Here is a 17,951-nt window from a genome sequence, read left to right on the forward strand (position 1 = left end):
TATGCAGGTGATGACATGGACTGCTCATTTGTAGTGCAAGGGATAAAGTTAGCTATTTCCAAAGATAAGAGCAGCCTTTAAATGTGCAAATATGTTTTTATTAATCTCCCCTCCTACTTTCAATAGTTTCCCCTCCCCTCCAGCCATAGGAGCACACAGAGAGCCTTGCTGCATTGGGAAGTGCTGGATTTTACACATGGCAGTTCAGCCTTAGTACAGCTTTACTGGCTTCATCTCCTTCAGGTATCAGCACATCCTTCTGCAGGCCATTTTAAGACAACCTTTTTTTTTTTTTTTTTTTTTTTTCTTTCCCCTGTGGGATTTCTTCTTAAGAGGGATCAGGTGTTTGGCATCTTGCACATCCCCCACTCTCATTTCCCCATGCTTCAGTGTTTTTATCTGAAATTTTTTCAGCAGAACTGTACCCAAAGGTATGATGAGACATGGTGGGGTGGGATTGGGATGTCATTGTTATGCCTTACTTTGCCAGGCTGACCCATGTTAGCAAACTGGCTGATTTTGCTAATATGGTCTGAATTAGTAAATGCATTCCTCACATAAACACAGGTTTAGCTAATGGGATGTACAGGTAAGGAGAAACTTTTTAAGGACCTTTCATTAACCCTGGTGTTGTATGTGTGTATGGGCACACCAATTTTCATGCTGCTCCTTCATTCACCCCACATATCTCCACTCATTTGGGGTCTCATGCAGAGCAGGTAAATGCAAGTGCAGAGAGGCTTTGTTTGCTCAATGGATTTGTAAAATAGAGATGGAAAGATAGGCCATTGTAGTCTTCTGTCAGTCTCATCCATTACCCTATAGCACTGTCTGGTTTTATTCACTGTATACTAAGTTTGTACCCAGTGTTAACAGTGGTAACATGTACAGGACAGTGGAAAACTTGTCTGTTGTGTGATTTACTTAATGCCTACCTTTGTCAGATTGACAACACCCTTCTCTCCCTTCTTTCCAAGCATGGTGTTTTTTTGCTTGTTTCTTGACAAGTAGTCTCCAGCAATTCTTTATAAGAACTGGAATAGTTGCTGTTATGCTCCCTTGCATTTTGGATGTGATACATTAAGTGCCTCTGTGTATCAGAGTCGTTATACAAGAGTCACACATGATCTTTGCATATTGATATGAAGAAGAAGTAAGACAAGTCAAAGCAAGATCCAGTGGCTGAAAGCACAACAAATTCACACCACTAAGGGTGGTTGAACAGGGGATATTTTGCTAATGGTGCATTTTGTCCAGGCTGAGAAGAAGAGGCCATTTTTCTATCATGGAAAGTTGTCATGATAAGATAGGATAAGAACTCTGTTAGAAGAGGGCAACACAGCCCTTATGGTTTGCTCCTTCTAGTGTTAACCTGTAACAAACCATAAATATTGTGCAAGTTTCTGTATACTGCAGTTTATCAGCAGGATGTTCTGTTACTTGATTTATGGTCTAGGTTGCTCTGCTTTAACAGCAGTTGGTAGTAGAGAACATGTCTCGCAGTAGGGTCTGCGTGGTGCCTGGGGTCTGAGGCATAACTAAAACCTATGCAAGGCTGTCTTCTCCTCTCTGGCAACTGGCTGACACTGCAAAACACACAGGAACCCTAAAAACAAAAGCAGCATAATGGGAAGGAAGGCGACTCACAGTTAGGCAAGGGGCCAGCTTTCTCTGCTTTTTCCTCTGAGTCTCCACTTGTGGAAGTCCCTGTTTGCATGGCTTTACTATCAACCGATGTTTTAGCTGTTCATTTGTGGTGAATCATAACCAAAGGGAACTGAAGCACCATCTGAAATTTGCTTCCTCTTGGGCAACAGAAGGAGCAGCTGAACTCCTTCCCCTTTTGGCTGCTCAGGCTGCTCTTTTGTCTGAGCACCATTATAGCAGTGCAACGCTGCTTTATTTACAGAATTGGTGGTACTGCTTTGGCTTCCTTGAGCAGGGACCTTCTGAGTGTCTTCACTGGTGAGAAGAATATGTGACAGTGGAAGGTAAGTTAGAGCTTCTGTGCAGGCATGACTTCAGTGACATTACATTACCAGTGAATTCTTAGTTTTTCAGGCATATGAAAATAAAAACGTATTCCCCTCTCCATCAGTCTGATCTGTTCTGCCTTCAAGCTTGGCAGGCCAGCTGAGGGAAGCCAGCAAAAAAAAGTACCCAAATGAGAAAATATGATTTTCTAATGAGCAGCTGAGATGAAACTGAAGAATACTTCTGGCTGTAAACACTTCCAGCATTTGGGACTATGTAAAATTCTGATCTGGGTTAAAAAATATTGTTATTTACATTTATCACTTCTGGTAAGGACAGGAGGTTAAACAATATTTGATTAGCAGAGACTGAATGTTCCCAGGTTGATGAGAGATGGAAACAAAGATCAGGCTTCTGGTCTTTCCTAGACCAAGTAAAGTCTAGTAGTGATTCCATTAGAACAATTTGCTCAGTAATTAAAGGCACGTAATTTTGGACCCTGGGCAAGAGAGAAGCTCTGGTAATGTAAAAAGCACCTAGGAGAGAACAGTAATAAGCATCAGCTATCCATAGGAGATATAACAACAGATCCACTCTGAGAAATCATCAGCTCTGCTTTGATCTCAGCCTTGAGGAAATGAGCATGCAGAAGCTGGGCTAGATATATGACAACAAAATCACAAAGGTCACGCAGCAAAATGGGAGCCAATTAGCAAGAGACTTTAAATGACATTTAATTTTCCCATCACTACTTCAGGAGCAAGAGGAAGATGTAGGTGACCAAAGACATGCTGCCCATTGTGGAAGAAAGGCTTCAGACAATTCCTGGCTAGAGTGCCAGGGTGCTTCATACCCTTTTCACATTTGTTATCACTTCAGACAAGTATTGCAATCAATGTCAACGACAGAAGGGGGTGAGGTCACAAAACTATAACAAAGGCTAGATCAAAAGATCCTTCAGATAGTGTTGAAGTTGGTTTGGCCAGATGAATTTCATCCTCGGGTAATTGCTACAGCCAGTTAGTTATTTAACCACAAAAGCTCTAAGTGTAACCTCGCCCAGCTCCTGGGATGTTTTACAGAGCCCAGAGATCATACTTGGAAGCCTGGAAAAGTGCAGACGTAGTTCCGGTCTTTACAAGGGAAAAAAGGAGGAGCCAGGGATTACAGATTGTTCAGTTTGACTTCAATTCCCGGAAAAATACTGGAACAAACAATCAAACTTTGGTAAGCACCTAAAACAAAACAAAGAGATGAATAATGGCCAGCATAGATTTGTCAAAAACAAATTGTGTAAAACAGGTCAAATTTCCTTTCATGACAGAATAAAGAACCCTCATTGATAAGGGACAAGCAATAATATTCCTGTATTTTGATGGTGGTGAGGCTTTTGTCACAGTATAACATGATACTCCAAAGCAAATTTAATTAAGGGAGTTTGTGATAGAACTGGTCTAAGATGATGGAATGCTGATTGGAAAACTGCATGAAGAGAAGAGTCATTACCTATACCTTTAAAGGGGAAAGATGGATCTAGAAGAGTTGGTGGGAATCTATACTGGTTCAGTCTGATTTAAGGGGATTGTGAACAGCTTGGACAATGGAATACAAAATATTAGATTCTTGGCTACCACAATCTGGAAGGGTACTATGGGTAATCTGAAATATAAAGCTACAATTAAAAAATATTTAGACAAACAGCCTTAAAAATAGGATTCATTTCAGTAAGGACAGTTCTCAGTTTCTGTGGTTGGGCATCACCAGGAATAATTAATTCTGTTTATATCAGGCAGTGAAGTTTTGAGTAAGTAGTAACACTGCATGAAAAGACCTGAGAGATGTTCCAGGTCACAACCCAAATATGAGTTAATTGCTAATGTAAAAAGGACAAGTGCTTTACTAGGATTAGTGCTTAGAGATGAACTCCACAAATAATCATTCTGCTCAGTTGTCTGTGAGCAGTTGGAGTGTAATGTCCAGCTTTGGGTGCTGTGCTCAACACAAGGTCCAGAGGACAACTGGGGGATAATCAGAGGTCTTGCAAAACGGAGCTAGGAGGAAGAATGAACAATTTGACTTTCTTAAGTCTAGAGAAGACTGGGGCAAGATAGGACTACTGCTGTCAAATATGTGAAAGGTGGCTGGGAAGAAAAGGGGAATAAATTGTTTGCCATATAGATGATGGATAGGACAAGTAATGAGCTTAAACTACAGAAAAGGAGATTGGGGTTGGATGTTAGAAGATGGAAAGCAATAAGGGTAATTACACACAGAAGTATCTGCGGAGGGTGTGGAATCACCATCCTGCTTTTAGGAAGAGGTTGGACAAGCACTTGCCAAGTGTGACATAAGTATAATGATCCTGCCCTGGGACATGAGTCTGGACCGAGTGATTTTCTGAGATTCCTCCCAGCCGTATAAATCTCTGATTCTCTCCTGGCTGCTGGAGGAAGCAAGGCTGATGTTGTGGAGCATTGCAAGTGCTCCATGCTTGTGGTCTGCAGTGATCTCACTTGTGAGTGAGAACCAAGAGCAGGAGATATGTGTGCTGCTTTCTGGTTCAGAGAAAAAAGGCTGCAGTGACAGGTGAAGTCACCAATGACTCAGACGTCCTTGGATTGTGAGAATATAGTCCTGTATGTTTGATCTCTCATTTAAATGTCTCTGGTTCCCACAGGTGATGATATGTGACACTAACATTGATTGATCAGTACAAAACAGTGTGTAAAGCTGAAACTTTGTCACTCTGACTGTTCCTAGGATTGCATACTATTGCAGCCTCCTATAGACCCAACCAGAGTAGCCTGTCCTTTATATAATTCAGGACTCTTGCTTCCGTTTTGGCTGGAACCAGAGGCCAGTTCAGCCTGCAACCCTGGCAGCAGTGACACAGGCTGGCACTTGGAGCCCTAAAGCTTCCACAGTGTCAGATGCTGAGGAACAGAAATGTGAGAAACTGTTTTTTTATCTGGAGTCCCTGCGGGCCATTAGGGACAGAGCTTGCTAAAGATTATTTTATGCAAGCACTTACAGAAGTTTGTGTTTCTCTAGGAACTCCATGGAAGATAAATGGAAAAGGATACAAGCAGGAAGGGCAGAAATATTCTTTTTTTTTCCAGTTTCCAAAGACAGCTTTTACAAACACGGGTATATAAATAGCCAAAAAAAAAAAAAAAAGGAAAGAAAAAAAAAGGGCTTATTTTGAAGAGGTGGTTAACCCAAAGTCTCTTGAAAAAAAAATAGCAGAGAGCAAACACTGAAGTCCTTTAACTCTATGTCATAATTTATAGCAGGTTTCCAATTGTGAAATCTCTCAGTGATGTGGGACAGATGTTATGGTGAGGAAAATAAAACAGACAACGGGATGGGAAATGTGGAGAAGATGAAATGACACCGTGTTGTAATCCTTATGGGAAATCTCTATATGGCTTTCCAAAATACTGTGCTAGTGAGCAATGAGGAAATAGATGAGCTATATAAACAGAGCCACTAGAGGTCTGTAACTGTTCCCATGCAGTTTCCACAGAAACTGTCAGTCTCAAGGGCAGCTTTGGGAGGGGACTGTTCTGCCCACCATCTTCTAAATGATCCTTTTAATAATCTGTCCAGACCTGTTTGTGTAAGAAATGGACAAAAATGGAGGTTTCCCAGTGCTCGTTCCGGTTCCTATGGCAGTAGATCAAAGGCAATAACAATACAGATTTAATTAATTCAGGAGAAGGAATTCCCACTTGCAGCGGCCTTAATCCAGCAGAGGAGGAAAGCTGTCAATCATAAGGGCAAAGGTGCTGAAACTGGCATGGATTTGTGGGTTGTTTTGTTTTGTGTTTTCTTCCTTCACACTAAGCAGTTCAGGAGGAGAGTGAAACAGCAAACGTCACCTGAACTTCAGCAAAAGTAGGGGTTCACATATCATCAGTTTATGTTTAACATATATATAAACATACAACAGTCTATAAGTGTGTGTGAACTATCCAGCTACTGGACATATGGACAACAACTGGGTCAGTCAAAAGAAACCTCTCTGGGGGAATTGTATTTCCTTGTCCAGGTCAAGTTTGGAGAACATCCCTATCAGCCTTACTCCAAAGGCCCATCTTCACACCAAAGACCAGCAGCATTCTTAAAGACAGCAAAACCCGACAAATAGTTGGGGAGGAACTTATCTCCACCTTCCAGCTTGATATAAAACATAGGAGCAGAAGGGATTAAATTATTAGAAAGAATCATGTATTACTGACTTAACCAGAGAGGAGTGAAAGCAAAAACCCTTGCACAAAGCTAACATCAAAAAAATGAAGACAGGCCTTTTGGGATACTGAGCAGGGAGCTGGCCACCAGGGCACTTGGGCTTTCTAGAATGCCTCAAAGACTAGAAGGAAAGATTCGAGAGGAAGTTTGTTGATTTTACTTGAACTAGAAATTACCACGATAGTAATCTGATGCAAATCCATAATGGGAGATTTTAAGGAGGCCAGCAGAGAATAGGAAAGTGAAAGAACGACTACTTTCCCATCAAAAATATATTGTCTGAGTGAGAACAATATACAAGAAAGGACCACACAGGAAGGAAAATATTGTAGAATTCTGCTGATGTTAAATGAATTCATTTCTTTGAATAATATCTTCAAAAAGACATATTGTCTTAAACAGAGGTTCTAAAATAAAATTTCACTCATACCTGTGACAAAGCTCCTGTTGCCTTCTCCTTAAAACAACTGCAGAATATCAAAGCTGAAGTCAGTTCAAGAATCTGTTATCCCTTTGCCCTGTATGCCCTCACTCTCCTTTCCATATGCAGCTCATCTAACCTGGCCTGAGTTTCTTCCTCAACAGGAGGGAAGTGACCCACATGACCCTTTGTGTGATTTCTGAAGCACTGAGCCACAGACATCACTGAGACAGCACCAGTGCCCCGCTACAGCTGATTTTAGACAAAACAGGTTGAGCCCTGTGGCCAGTGTGTAGTGTGGTGCAAGGTGCCAAATACTTCAAGGGTTAAATCTGCCTACCTAAAATTGCAATGAGGACATTTTTGCCTTGGGCAAAACAGCAATAGGGGCTCATACCCAACTAGAGCAATCTAGCGATTTGTCTACCGCTCTGTCAAACAGGCATTCATTAGAAAAAATCAGATAACTAAAGACTCACTTAGATCCAATGGCTTGGTCTGCTGAAGGTACCTGAATACTTTTTGCAGAAGTCTCCTACATGAAATGATTTAGAAATTGTTTCCTACCTGCAGCCTGCTTCATCTTTGAACTTCATCATCCCAATGGCACAAACCTTAGTGGCTCTGACGCAGAAGAAAGGATCTTTGCATTACAACGTCTTACAGCCAGTCTTGTGGGTTTGCCTGGAATCCTGCATGTGATTCCCAGCACTACACACGGTAAACATTCTTACTGCATAGACACCTCTGTGTGTCCATTCATTCAGACACACCATCTGTGCCCACACTGGGGCTCTCACCAACCTGTGTGTGGGGTTTCTCATCATGTGTGTGTTTTCACTGAAAGAGTGAGGAAGCGAGGAAGTGAGGAAGAATGGGCCTTTCCATTTCTAGGAAGGCACTGAGCCATCATTTTGTATATGCATCTGGAAAAAGGAAGTGCTCCCATTCAGAGGAGAATTTAGGTGCTGAGAAGAATGACCTCTTCATGCTGGCACAATTTAGTTTATCTGTTTACTGGATATTGCCCATTAAACCACTTGTAGCATGGCCAAGGTTAGGTATGTAAGGCCTAATTGCACTCCATTATGAAACTTGGAAGAAAAACCCCCAGGTTTATCAGGTATCATATATCCTTATGTTACCTTGGGAGGTATGTTTTTCAAGGTCTTTTGCAGATTTCAGTCCCTTTGGTAAAACAATAGAAGAGCTTTCTCACACCCTACAGGATTAGACCCCAGAAGTAGTCAGTCTGGTCTTCCATGAAACACTCCCTTGTGCTGCAGGGGTTGGCAGAAGACCTGTCAGAGACCATAACAGAGTCAGTGGGTCACACAGAGCCAGTGTGCATGAGAGGACAGCACAAAAGCTGCCATCAGGTAGGACCCATATAACAAAGGGAAATGGGGCAAGTCTCTGCCTCAAGGCACTTCCAGAAGGAGGTGAGGTGATGCCTGCTGGTGGCATTGCTTTTGATAAAGAACATCTTAAAAATACTTATTTTGAAAGTGTCATTTTTGATATTTTATAGCCAGAAGGTTCTTTAGGCACAGAGGAGCCTCATCATTGCACTTAGATGTTATTAAAATTTGCTGCTACAGTTTTAGAGAGAGTCCTTGGGCTATTTGCTTTATAGCTGGAGTTTGGAGCCAAAATACTTACTGTAACCTGAGATTTAAAGGTTTTGCATGTTATTAAGAAAGCAAGCTGCAGCCTGCCCTCTTCCCCATCCTTTCTTCAGGGTGGCTATAGTACTGCAAATAGGACACATGCACACTCCCTTTTAAAGAAAGTATCTGCAATAGTGTTATTTTTATGTCAGTAACACATGTGAAAAGAATGTGTGAAGTCCATGAAAGTATGTAAAGACTCATGCTAGTTCTGTGTTTAATGATAGTGAGATATGAGGCTGCCAAATCACACTGAGGTGTGCAAAGTTCTTCTTTCTTAAAAGGAAGGCTGAAAAGCATTTGCCTCCTCTGTGCCATTTGTGTTGTCAGGAATGTGCTAAAACCAAATCCCTATATACTGGTAGTGATGTCTGGAATAGGCCCAGTCTCCACAGGAGTAAGATGAAGGTATTCTGCTTTTTGTGGTCCCTGATAATGTGGAAGTCTGTTATGGATGGCTTGGATTTTTCTCAGGGACATAATTGGGAAGAGCCAGCTGATACCTACGTGTGAACTTCCATGTACATTAAAACATTGGTAATTATTTTCCTTTACCTTAGATTTGGATTTTCCAGGGAGGAAAAGAATAAAAGGTCCTGATATAATTTTATTTTTAATGGATAAGTGCAGTGTTTCAAGAGGTATTTTTCCCTGTAAGATAGTGATTAACTCTCAGGTTGAGAATTCTTCAGCTTAGAATATCTTTTCTTGAAATCAGTGCTTTTCCTCTGCCCTTACCATCCTCCTTTGCAACCCCAGGAAATGAAAGCTGGGACATTCCTGAAGGCTGCTCCAAAATAAATACCCAGCAATTGCCAACTTCTGCCTCAGCTGCATTAATGAACCCCTTTAAACCACCAGCGCAATGCAGTAGGTGCTTACAAGAACGATATTCAGCCACGGTCGGTCTCTGCTCCAGATACGGAGTTGGTTGTGAAGCAGGCAAGTTTCCAAAGCTGGGATGGCATTCCTGTTACCACTTTCCAGGCCAGCTGTCTCAAGGAGTTGTTACAAGAGGCGCTAATCAGGTGCTTGAGAACAGCATTCGGTCCCTCCTTCCCCTGCCATGCTCTGGACATTGCTCCCGGGGAGGAAAATGCTATTAGAGTATTAGGTCATCTCGGTGCTTCCTGTTTTCTGGACTGATTCTCCTGTAGCTTGCTGTGCTGATTCTCAGGTCCCAGTGCACTGGGGTTATGGCTGTGTACAAAATAAAGGAAGAGAAATGAGTGGCTGCATCACAAAAGTGTATAACTGGACATTTTGTTTTGCAAGGCTGGTGAGACAATATGAATCATACTGTTCCTCCCACACAGAAATCCCCTTCTGCTATAGTTATGCATTGCATACCTAATAGTTTAGTAAATGGCATAAAGAAACTTCACTGCAAAGCTGGGGAAAACTGTGTCTCCCAAGTAGCCAAATGCCACCCTCCTCAGCTTTGGTCTAATACCGACATCTCATATATTGACACTGTGATAACGATTACGAGAAGTGCCAGTGGAAAATGATTGGATGCAGAAAGCGCAATTACCTCTCCCTTAGACAGCCAAGAATAACTGGAATGTCCTTTAATATTTTGGTTACTCCACATGCTTACACGTGAACCTTGTTGGGAGAATGGCAGCAGCATAACAAAAGCAGAAGAGCTTGTGGGATTATTCAAACCCCCCTGCTGCTCCTTATGGGCTTGTTTGATCAGAGGGGCTCAGCACAGCTCCACTGTGGCTCATGCCTGACATTCACATCTATCTTTGCAGGTGAGTGAAGGCTTTCTGAAGCAGCCCAGGCACTGAGAGGCTCAGAGTCCTCATGTACCCAGACTGGGTTCAAGGCATGCAAAATGAGCACCATTTTGATTATTGCCTGGTGAAGGCTTTCCAGAGTCCACGTGCCATTGGTCACATGTGAAACCCGGGCATGGGTCATCACTTTGGGCAAATGCCTGGTGGGGAATGGGACAGTGGAACTGAGGAGAAGTCAGTGGTGTCAGATGGGTGGGCAGCCAGGAGCTGCCAGCCACTTTATCCTTGACTCATATGCATGTGTTACAGTACACAGCAGAAGTTTCGGGTGCTGATCAACTGTGCAATAAAGAAGGAAAAAGAAGGAAATTCTGGCAGCATATGGGAGAGATTTAGGCTGTGAGGAGGTGGGAAGACCTGTCTCAGGAAGATGTCTTGAATGCAAGCTACTACAATGGGAAACTGCCACCCTTTCTCTTGTGTGTCTGGGAATAGAGGGGCTGTGAGTCCTGTAGTTCAAGTTTACAAGTTTAAAACACTGAATTCAATGCATTTTCATAGGGCAAGTCTTGCCCAGCAACTTCCAGGATGGTTTAACTGGGCCCAAAGCACTATTGAAGAACAGGAGGAGTATTTCCAACAGCTCCTTGAAGGCAGGTAAAGCAGCCAGGTTGGTGTGGCTCAGCCTCAGGTACTGAACATGCGGGGGCCGCATGGGGACGGGTGGGAAGTGTGGCTGGTGGGGATGCTGGACACGTCTGTCCAGACTCTGTGTATTTTCTTTCCTGGTCCCCTGGTACCGGCTGTCCTGCCATTGCCACGCAGGCTCGCCGTGCCCGAGCCGCAGGCCCTGCTGCCAGCCCAGCCCCGACGGAGCCCAGCGCTCCCAGCGGCACGGGCCTGCTGCGCCGCTGGCTTTGGAGGCCCCGAGCAATTCCCTCCGCCCTCATGCCCCTCTGTTTACAGTATCACAGCCGCTTCCAGCCTGCGATAGCGCCGTGGCCGCCAGGTGACCCTGGCTTAGTGTAAATATTTTGCTTTCACTGGAAGGAAATGTGACATACATTTGGGGTGGAAGTTATCCAGAGGCTGTGGCCTCGGGAGCCGAGCTGCTGGGAAGCCCCTGCCACAGTGCTCTCAAGGTACCAGCGCTATCAAACACATTAGGACCCGGGGACTGTGCACCAGCAAAGGGCCAAAGATTTGCTTCTCGGTGACACAGCAGGGGCAGCTGGGGTTCAGTGAGGAGTGAGGGTGCCCGTGCTGCCCAGGCACAGCGCAGTAAGGCACAGCATGGCCTGTCTGCCCTGGCACACCTCCCCCTGGGCAGCTGAGCCCTGGTGTGAAAGAAGGTCATGGCAGAGAGGGATGAGCAGAGGTGCTTTCCAAATATCCATGTGAGTTTGGAGCAAAAATGCCGTTAAAAAAAAAAAATCACTACATGATGATTTGTGTTTCTTAAACCATGTGGCCATGTAAGCAGCCATGGGTAATGTGGCAGGTCCCAGTCTCCTGCTAAAGGGCTTTGTCCTGCACTGAGGACAGTCTGCTTTAGGGCTTGGATGGGTTTTAAAAGCTGCCTCCAGCTGAGGGGTGTTTGCTGCTGGTGACACTTGTGATTGCCTGCCTCAGCCTGACTGTCTGTAGATATGCTTAAAAAGGAATAGTAATACAACGCTTAAAGGCATATTTTACCAAGTAGCTAGTGTCACATTTTACATCTGATAAATATTAATTAATGGTATTTCAAAGTACAAAAGGTGCTGGGAACTCATGCATTGGCTGGAGAGAAATAGATCTCCCATATTTAACCATAAACTTGCTGAATTTGACTTGGCATAGCTGGTTACCCTGAAGTGGTGTCTGCTTGTTTGGCATCCTTCCCTGTCATACCGAGGTGCCGACTTCCCACAGGACAGCCCAGCAGCCTCCCCAGGGAATCAAAGAGCCAGACTATCCAAAATGGGCAAGCTGCACCAAGTCAAGGGTTTGTTTTTGGTAAGTATCCAGAAATTAAGGCTCTAACTTGTTGAGGTTTTAGGCCTTGCCTGGGCTCCGTCCTTATCAACTGCTGTGAGCTTAATTACCAACCTTTGTTTCTCCAGACAGTCAAATGTGTTATGGAGAAAATGCATGTGTGTTCGATTCACTTGTGAAAGGCTTGACAGTAGATAATTTAAAATCAAATTTCAGTCTGACATTAAAACAAACCCAGAAAGTTCCATTTCACAGGACAATGCTCTTCATGCACTAAAATAAAAGCTGATACAATTGCATGATAATGCTCAGCCAGATCACAAAACTGCAGGGAGGTTAATTGTAGGAAGATCCCCAGTGAATATTAAACAGACCCAGACATTCCTAGCACTGCTGCCTGAGATCAGCACTTCACTGCCCACTACGTGCAGAGACATTTAAACAGCTCTTGCAGCAGCCACTGACACCATCATACTGAATCCTGCCTGGGAGACCTTAGAAGTGAGTCATAGATGGGAATGATCCTGTTCCTTAGAACACACTGCCAGTGTGCTTAGCTGAACAGCACTGGAGAAGGAAGGAAATGAAATAAAAATTTTCGGAATTGGAAATTTTTATTGCATCATTTCATAATTAGAAATGAACACATACATAGACACACATGGGTATGTTTGCATACAACTACTTATACATGCAGGCCAAAGAAAGCACTAGGAAGCTGTTGCAACCAAAGCATGTGCCACACAATCCTAAGTAGGACGTTCTGTTCATAGTAGAACATAATGTAGCTCATGGAAGCTCAAGGATGAAGCAATAAAAGTTGTGTACTAGCCAGTTCAAGGTTACACAAAAACATTAAGCTCCCTCTTGTTTAGAAGGCACTGAAATGTGATACATGAACAAAAAAAGAAGTAATATCTTTAAATCTTAAAAAAGAATAGTTGTTTTACTCTGTAGGGATCTATGGGATCCTCCAATCTGAGGAAGAAAAAAGACCTTCATTTTCCCAGCTGGAAGGAGGGATTCATTTTAAGTTGAAGCAGTACACGTGTGATATTCCTCATGTGGTAAGTTATGTGTAGGCTGGCAAGGCTATGGGCTGCTCACCATCTGTGTTTAACATTCAGAGCTGTGCGGTGGCACTGAGCACTGAGGCTGTGGGACATCATGGGGTCCACACCTTAGTGCAGGTCTGGCTGCTCTTACGCCTCTGTATTCAGACTTAGAACTGAAAATCATGCCAAAGCTCTTGCATCAGGACTTCAGTTGACCTACTAGCTCTTTGAAATCACCAGCAGCAGCAGGTTAGCCACCACCAGCACCCTGCAAAGCACTTCTGGGCTTGTGTGAAGCAGGAGAGTTATGGAGAGGGGTTTTTGGCTGCCACAGCCTTTGAGTGCACTGTGCTATGTAGTGCACATGCTGTGAGCTGCTGCTTCTCCTGAGAGCGACCTGAAGGAAGGGGTCCTGGCATCACAAGGCTGAGAGACAATCTGTGCAAGGCCAGCAAGGTGCCAGTCCATGAACTCACTGCCACTATGGATATGAAATGCTGGGAAAGGGCAAAGGAGCTCCCAGCCATTACAGGCAGGCTCAGTTCCCTGCCTGGACGATGACAGACCACTCTCCCACCACAGACTCTGTTTAACAACAGATTAACTGAATTCTTTTGAGCTTTTATTGTGCTGAAAGGACGTTGCCCAAAACAGCTGAAAAGACAGTCCACGTATCCAATACTAGCAGCCCTTTTTGATCCACTTTTTCTTTGACATTGCCTGGGGCACCCTCCCCCCACAGCCCTGCAATATAAATTCACTTTTTAATGAAGTTGGGTTGGATTTGTGAGGAGTGTAAAGTGCCAGCCACCTAAAAGGCCAGTCAGAAGAATTGCCATCTAAAAGGCCAGCTGGCAGAGAAGTGATTTAACCTGACAAAAAAAGGTGTTGAGACTAGTTTGATTATTTTGGGGGTGGAGGATGAGGGCAGGTGGTTGTGTTGGCACAAATAAAGTGCTCTGGACCCAGTAGAAACAGCTCATTTAGCCAAGCACCAAAACTGGTGCCAGCTCTAGATAAACTCTGCTGCTCCTCTTGCAGTTTTTATCCAGACTTGTCCCAGTTAGCACCAGGAACTGCCAACGGGTGCATCTCATCAATAAAAACAGGCTAGAAGAGACTTGTTTCCTGTGTGTTTGCCTTGAACCAGGATATATCTTGCACCCAGAGCTCCACTTAGCTGTGCCAGTTCCAAGAGCTGGCTTGGTATTTACACCATCCTGTATGGGAGCTGGGGCAGCCATCAGCCTGAGCAGCTGGAGGAAACCTCTCCCCTGTTCACAAGTGCTCATTTCTGGGGTTTTGACTCATTACAGATGGTGCAGTGGGGTGTGTGGGGTATGTGCTGTCCTGCGAATTACAGCTCTGGATGCAGCTTTCAGTGGTCACCCTCATCACTGTGTTAACACCTGTGATGAAGCACGCAGTTCACTTTCCAAGCACAAAGCTGTCCCATAGAGAGATGTATATTTCAAGAAGAGGAGAAAAAGATACATGTGGCATGTGTTTCTGAAAAACAGGAAAACATGAAAATTATGCCCAACAAGAAAACACAGCTGAGAGGTAGCTGGGAGGGCTCTGTCCTTTCAGTCTCTGTGTCTATCAACAGAAGAGGTGCTTGAAAATTGCACCCATCATTTTCTTTTGCAGAGTAATAAGCAAATAGGTTTTAGCCTGTCCCCTGCAGGGAAATGGTTTTGTAATGGTAGGAGCACTCTGAACTAAATCAACAAACAAGAGAAAGGCTGTGTTTGTTTTTCCATGTATTGGAGGTGAGAGCTCAAGCATGCTGGAGTTTCTTTCACATCCTCTCCACTTGACACATGGCAGGGGACAGGCACGTACATATGAGCTACACATCTGTGTGGAGGGAGCATTGGAACAACAAAACTTTTGGTCTCTGTCTTTCCCTCACACATGTGCCATGCCCTTCCTGTCAGTGGAGTGGGAGATGTGGCTCTCTCAACATGCCTGATGCTCTCCCTCTGGCTGTATTTTCATGAATGTTTTAAGCCAGCACTTGTCACTGACCTGGGAGCTGCCTGAGTGTCTCACTGCCCCTGACTACTTGTTTCCTCCCCTCAGCTCTTGTGCAATCATTCTGAAGTGCATCTGTGAGTGCAGCTGGACCACAACGGACCAAGGACTACAAAAAGGATGCATTTTTGTTAATCCCATGGTTCCCCACTCCAGTTCACTCTCTCGCACTGGGAGTGAACCTTGTGTGCCTCTTTTGGCAGTGATGCTGACTTATTGGGAGAGACATTCAAAGCCCTCTGGCCTGGGGCAAGAGATGACCTGGGTAGGGAGGGCCCTGCTGGCCCCAGGGCGTTCCTGCCTGCCTGTGTGGGTGGCAGGAGGAAGCAGCAAGTAAACTGAATTAATCAACCAGAACCTTCGATACTGGTGGAAGTATCTAGTTCACCTGCATACATACACTTACAGAAATGCACTTTACTACAGCCAGTTTCACATGAGGCAGGTATTTTTGCTAATTGATTATGAATCCAGAACCACCAGTGTGGTCTTTTCCATGCTACATATGCTTTGTTGGAATGTCTGAAGGACGTGTGCCCAGCACAAGCTCAGGCTAAGCATTAAGTTGAGAAAAGAGAGTTACCTAGCCAGACAGAGGCATTTTTGCCTCCTTTAAGTTGCATTTCAAAGACAGACAATTATTTGGAAGTATCTTGTGTGCCTAATCAATGCACAGGAAGCATTTCCAAAGGCAAGGGCAGCAGTGAGTGGATGCTTTAATCCTGTCTCAGATGCAGCATTCCCCTTATTCATCTATTCCCAGCATTTGAACTGTTAGCTCAAAGGCAGCCTACAGCTGGACTGAATAGCTTAAGACAACCTCTCCATGTCTAGGCCACTGCATGCCCATATGGGCTTATGTCTTTAATGTATATTCCCCCTTGTCCCTCTTTTCTCCTAGCAGGAGAGAGGCATTTCTGTGTGCTTCAGTGTGTCTTGTATGTGGCAGGCCAGGCAGCCCTGTGCCTGTACAAGTGCTTGTGAGCACACGCAGATATAGATGTGCCCATACAGACCCAGATGTGCCCAGACAGACACACGTTACTAGTCACGTTTACATCTGTCTGTATGCATGCCTATTCTGCCATGCAATCAACATATATACAAGTCTGTTGAAACAAGCCAATTTTTTTCCTCTCCTGAATTGCCAAATGCTGGAAGCCGCAGGCTAGCTATTGTGGTTACCCTGATTCCCAGGTTTCTCCTGCAGTTGGCAAGTAAGCGGCACTGTGAGTTTCCTAACAACTGGGATGAAGTTTTGTGTAAATCACCTTCTAGGCGTTAGACTTTTCCCAGCAAAAGAGGGGGGTGGGGGTTTGGAGGAGGGAGAATTGCTCTCTTTGATGTGGGGATTAGTTCACATGTCAGCATTATCCCCCTTTTTTTAATATGCTGTGATTTATAGAAGGGCGGCTATGAGAGATAGCCAAGGGGACACCCCACGTGGGACTGACAGACACCATCTCCCAGAAAATACCTACAACTAAAGCAGCTGGCATCAACAGAAAGACTCCAACTGCAAAAAAATGAAAGCATTGTAAAAAAGCCCTGTTTTGCCTAACAAATGCTTTTTAAAAATCAGGATGTGCTTTACTGCTTATTGAGCAGAAACTGGTTTTCCCAGCAGCAGAGGGGGAATCTTTCTGCACATCCACAATAAAGAAATTATAAATACTTTTTTCCTTTAAAAAAAAAAGTTTGTTTTGTATTTTCCCTTTAGAGCACACATCACTAGTTAGAATGAGCATGGTTTCAAAAATGATTATGCTCACTTGAAACATATTTAGCAATGGGACTGCTCCAGAGTTTCCACATTCTCCTGCATGGATGTTTTATCAGTGCTTTAGAAAAACTTCACTTTTTGGTCAAAAGTTATATAGTTGTTCTGCAATCCATTCTTATGTCTATTAGTGTTGAAGGAAACTTTCCTGATGTTTTTCATGGGAACTGGATAAGGCTCTGACTTATTAGGCTAGAAGTCATATTCAGAGTGGCTTTGCTTAGCAAATCTGAATTATTTGGGCTTACTACTTTGTGAAGTGTATGGCTGAGGGGCTGGCAAAGGAGACAGTGATACATACAGTAAGAGATTTAACCAATTTTTATAGTTTGTATCAGTATTTTTTCGAATTTATTTCTGTTTTGACCCTTTTCAGTGCCTCGTTTTTATTTTTCCAGTTCTCTTTGAATGAAACTTTGAGACATTCTAGTAAAGCAAACTTTTATTTGGTAATTAAAAACACAGTTTAATTTCCAGACAGATCAGCTCTTTGAGCTGATTCCCTGTGTGGCTGCTCTTGTGTTGAAGGCAGTGGGGGTGACAAGGCTGCGGCAGCCCAGACTTTAGGGTGAGCTGCTGTAAAACTCTACCCTAAATAAGCAGTTTTATCATGTTTTGACCACAGAGATAGATACCATGGGGTCTTCCTTGGGTTTTTCTTTAAGTCCTCTCCCACCAAAAGCCCTGCATTCACCCTTGCTGCTGCTTTGCTCATGCTCCTTCCAGCACAGCAGAGGCAGCTCAGTGGCTGCCTGGGCACCTTACCTTGAGGGACAGACAAAAGCCAAACCACTTCTTTGCTGCAATGTTTCCAATGGTCTCCTGCAATTCCCCCCACTATTCTTTTAAGCATAAAGAGGTTATTGTGTCACCCCCCAGCAACCCATGGCTGCCACTGACAACCAAAGTGTGACGCACGGCAGGACGTGCCCCACACAAACAGGCTTTGTACCCGGGGCGGTGCAGTAAAGTGGCCACGTTCAAGTGTGGCCTCACAGTGTGACTTCTCCCACCCCAGCCGGGGCTGCTCCATGTGCTCTG

General features: G+C 44.1%; 1 protein-coding gene across 1 annotated transcript in view; it reads right to left on the minus strand.

Moving 5' to 3' along the window:
• Positions 1–76: 76 nt before the first annotated feature.
• The window catches only part of RAD51B (RAD51 paralog B), a 386,354-nt gene continuing 368,479 nt past the window's right edge, over positions 77–17,951 (minus strand). Inside the window, exon 11 of the mRNA XM_059849716.1 lies at positions 77–9,516. Coding sequence (XP_059705699.1) covers positions 9,419–9,516 — 98 coding nt within the window. The 3' untranslated portion in view covers positions 77–9,418. The remainder of the gene's footprint in view (positions 9,517–17,951) is intronic.

Source organism: Haemorhous mexicanus, chromosome 6 (genome assembly GCF_027477595.1).
Source record: "Haemorhous mexicanus isolate bHaeMex1 chromosome 6, bHaeMex1.pri, whole genome shotgun sequence".
Lineage (NCBI taxonomy): Eukaryota > Metazoa > Chordata > Aves > Passeriformes > Fringillidae > Haemorhous > Haemorhous mexicanus.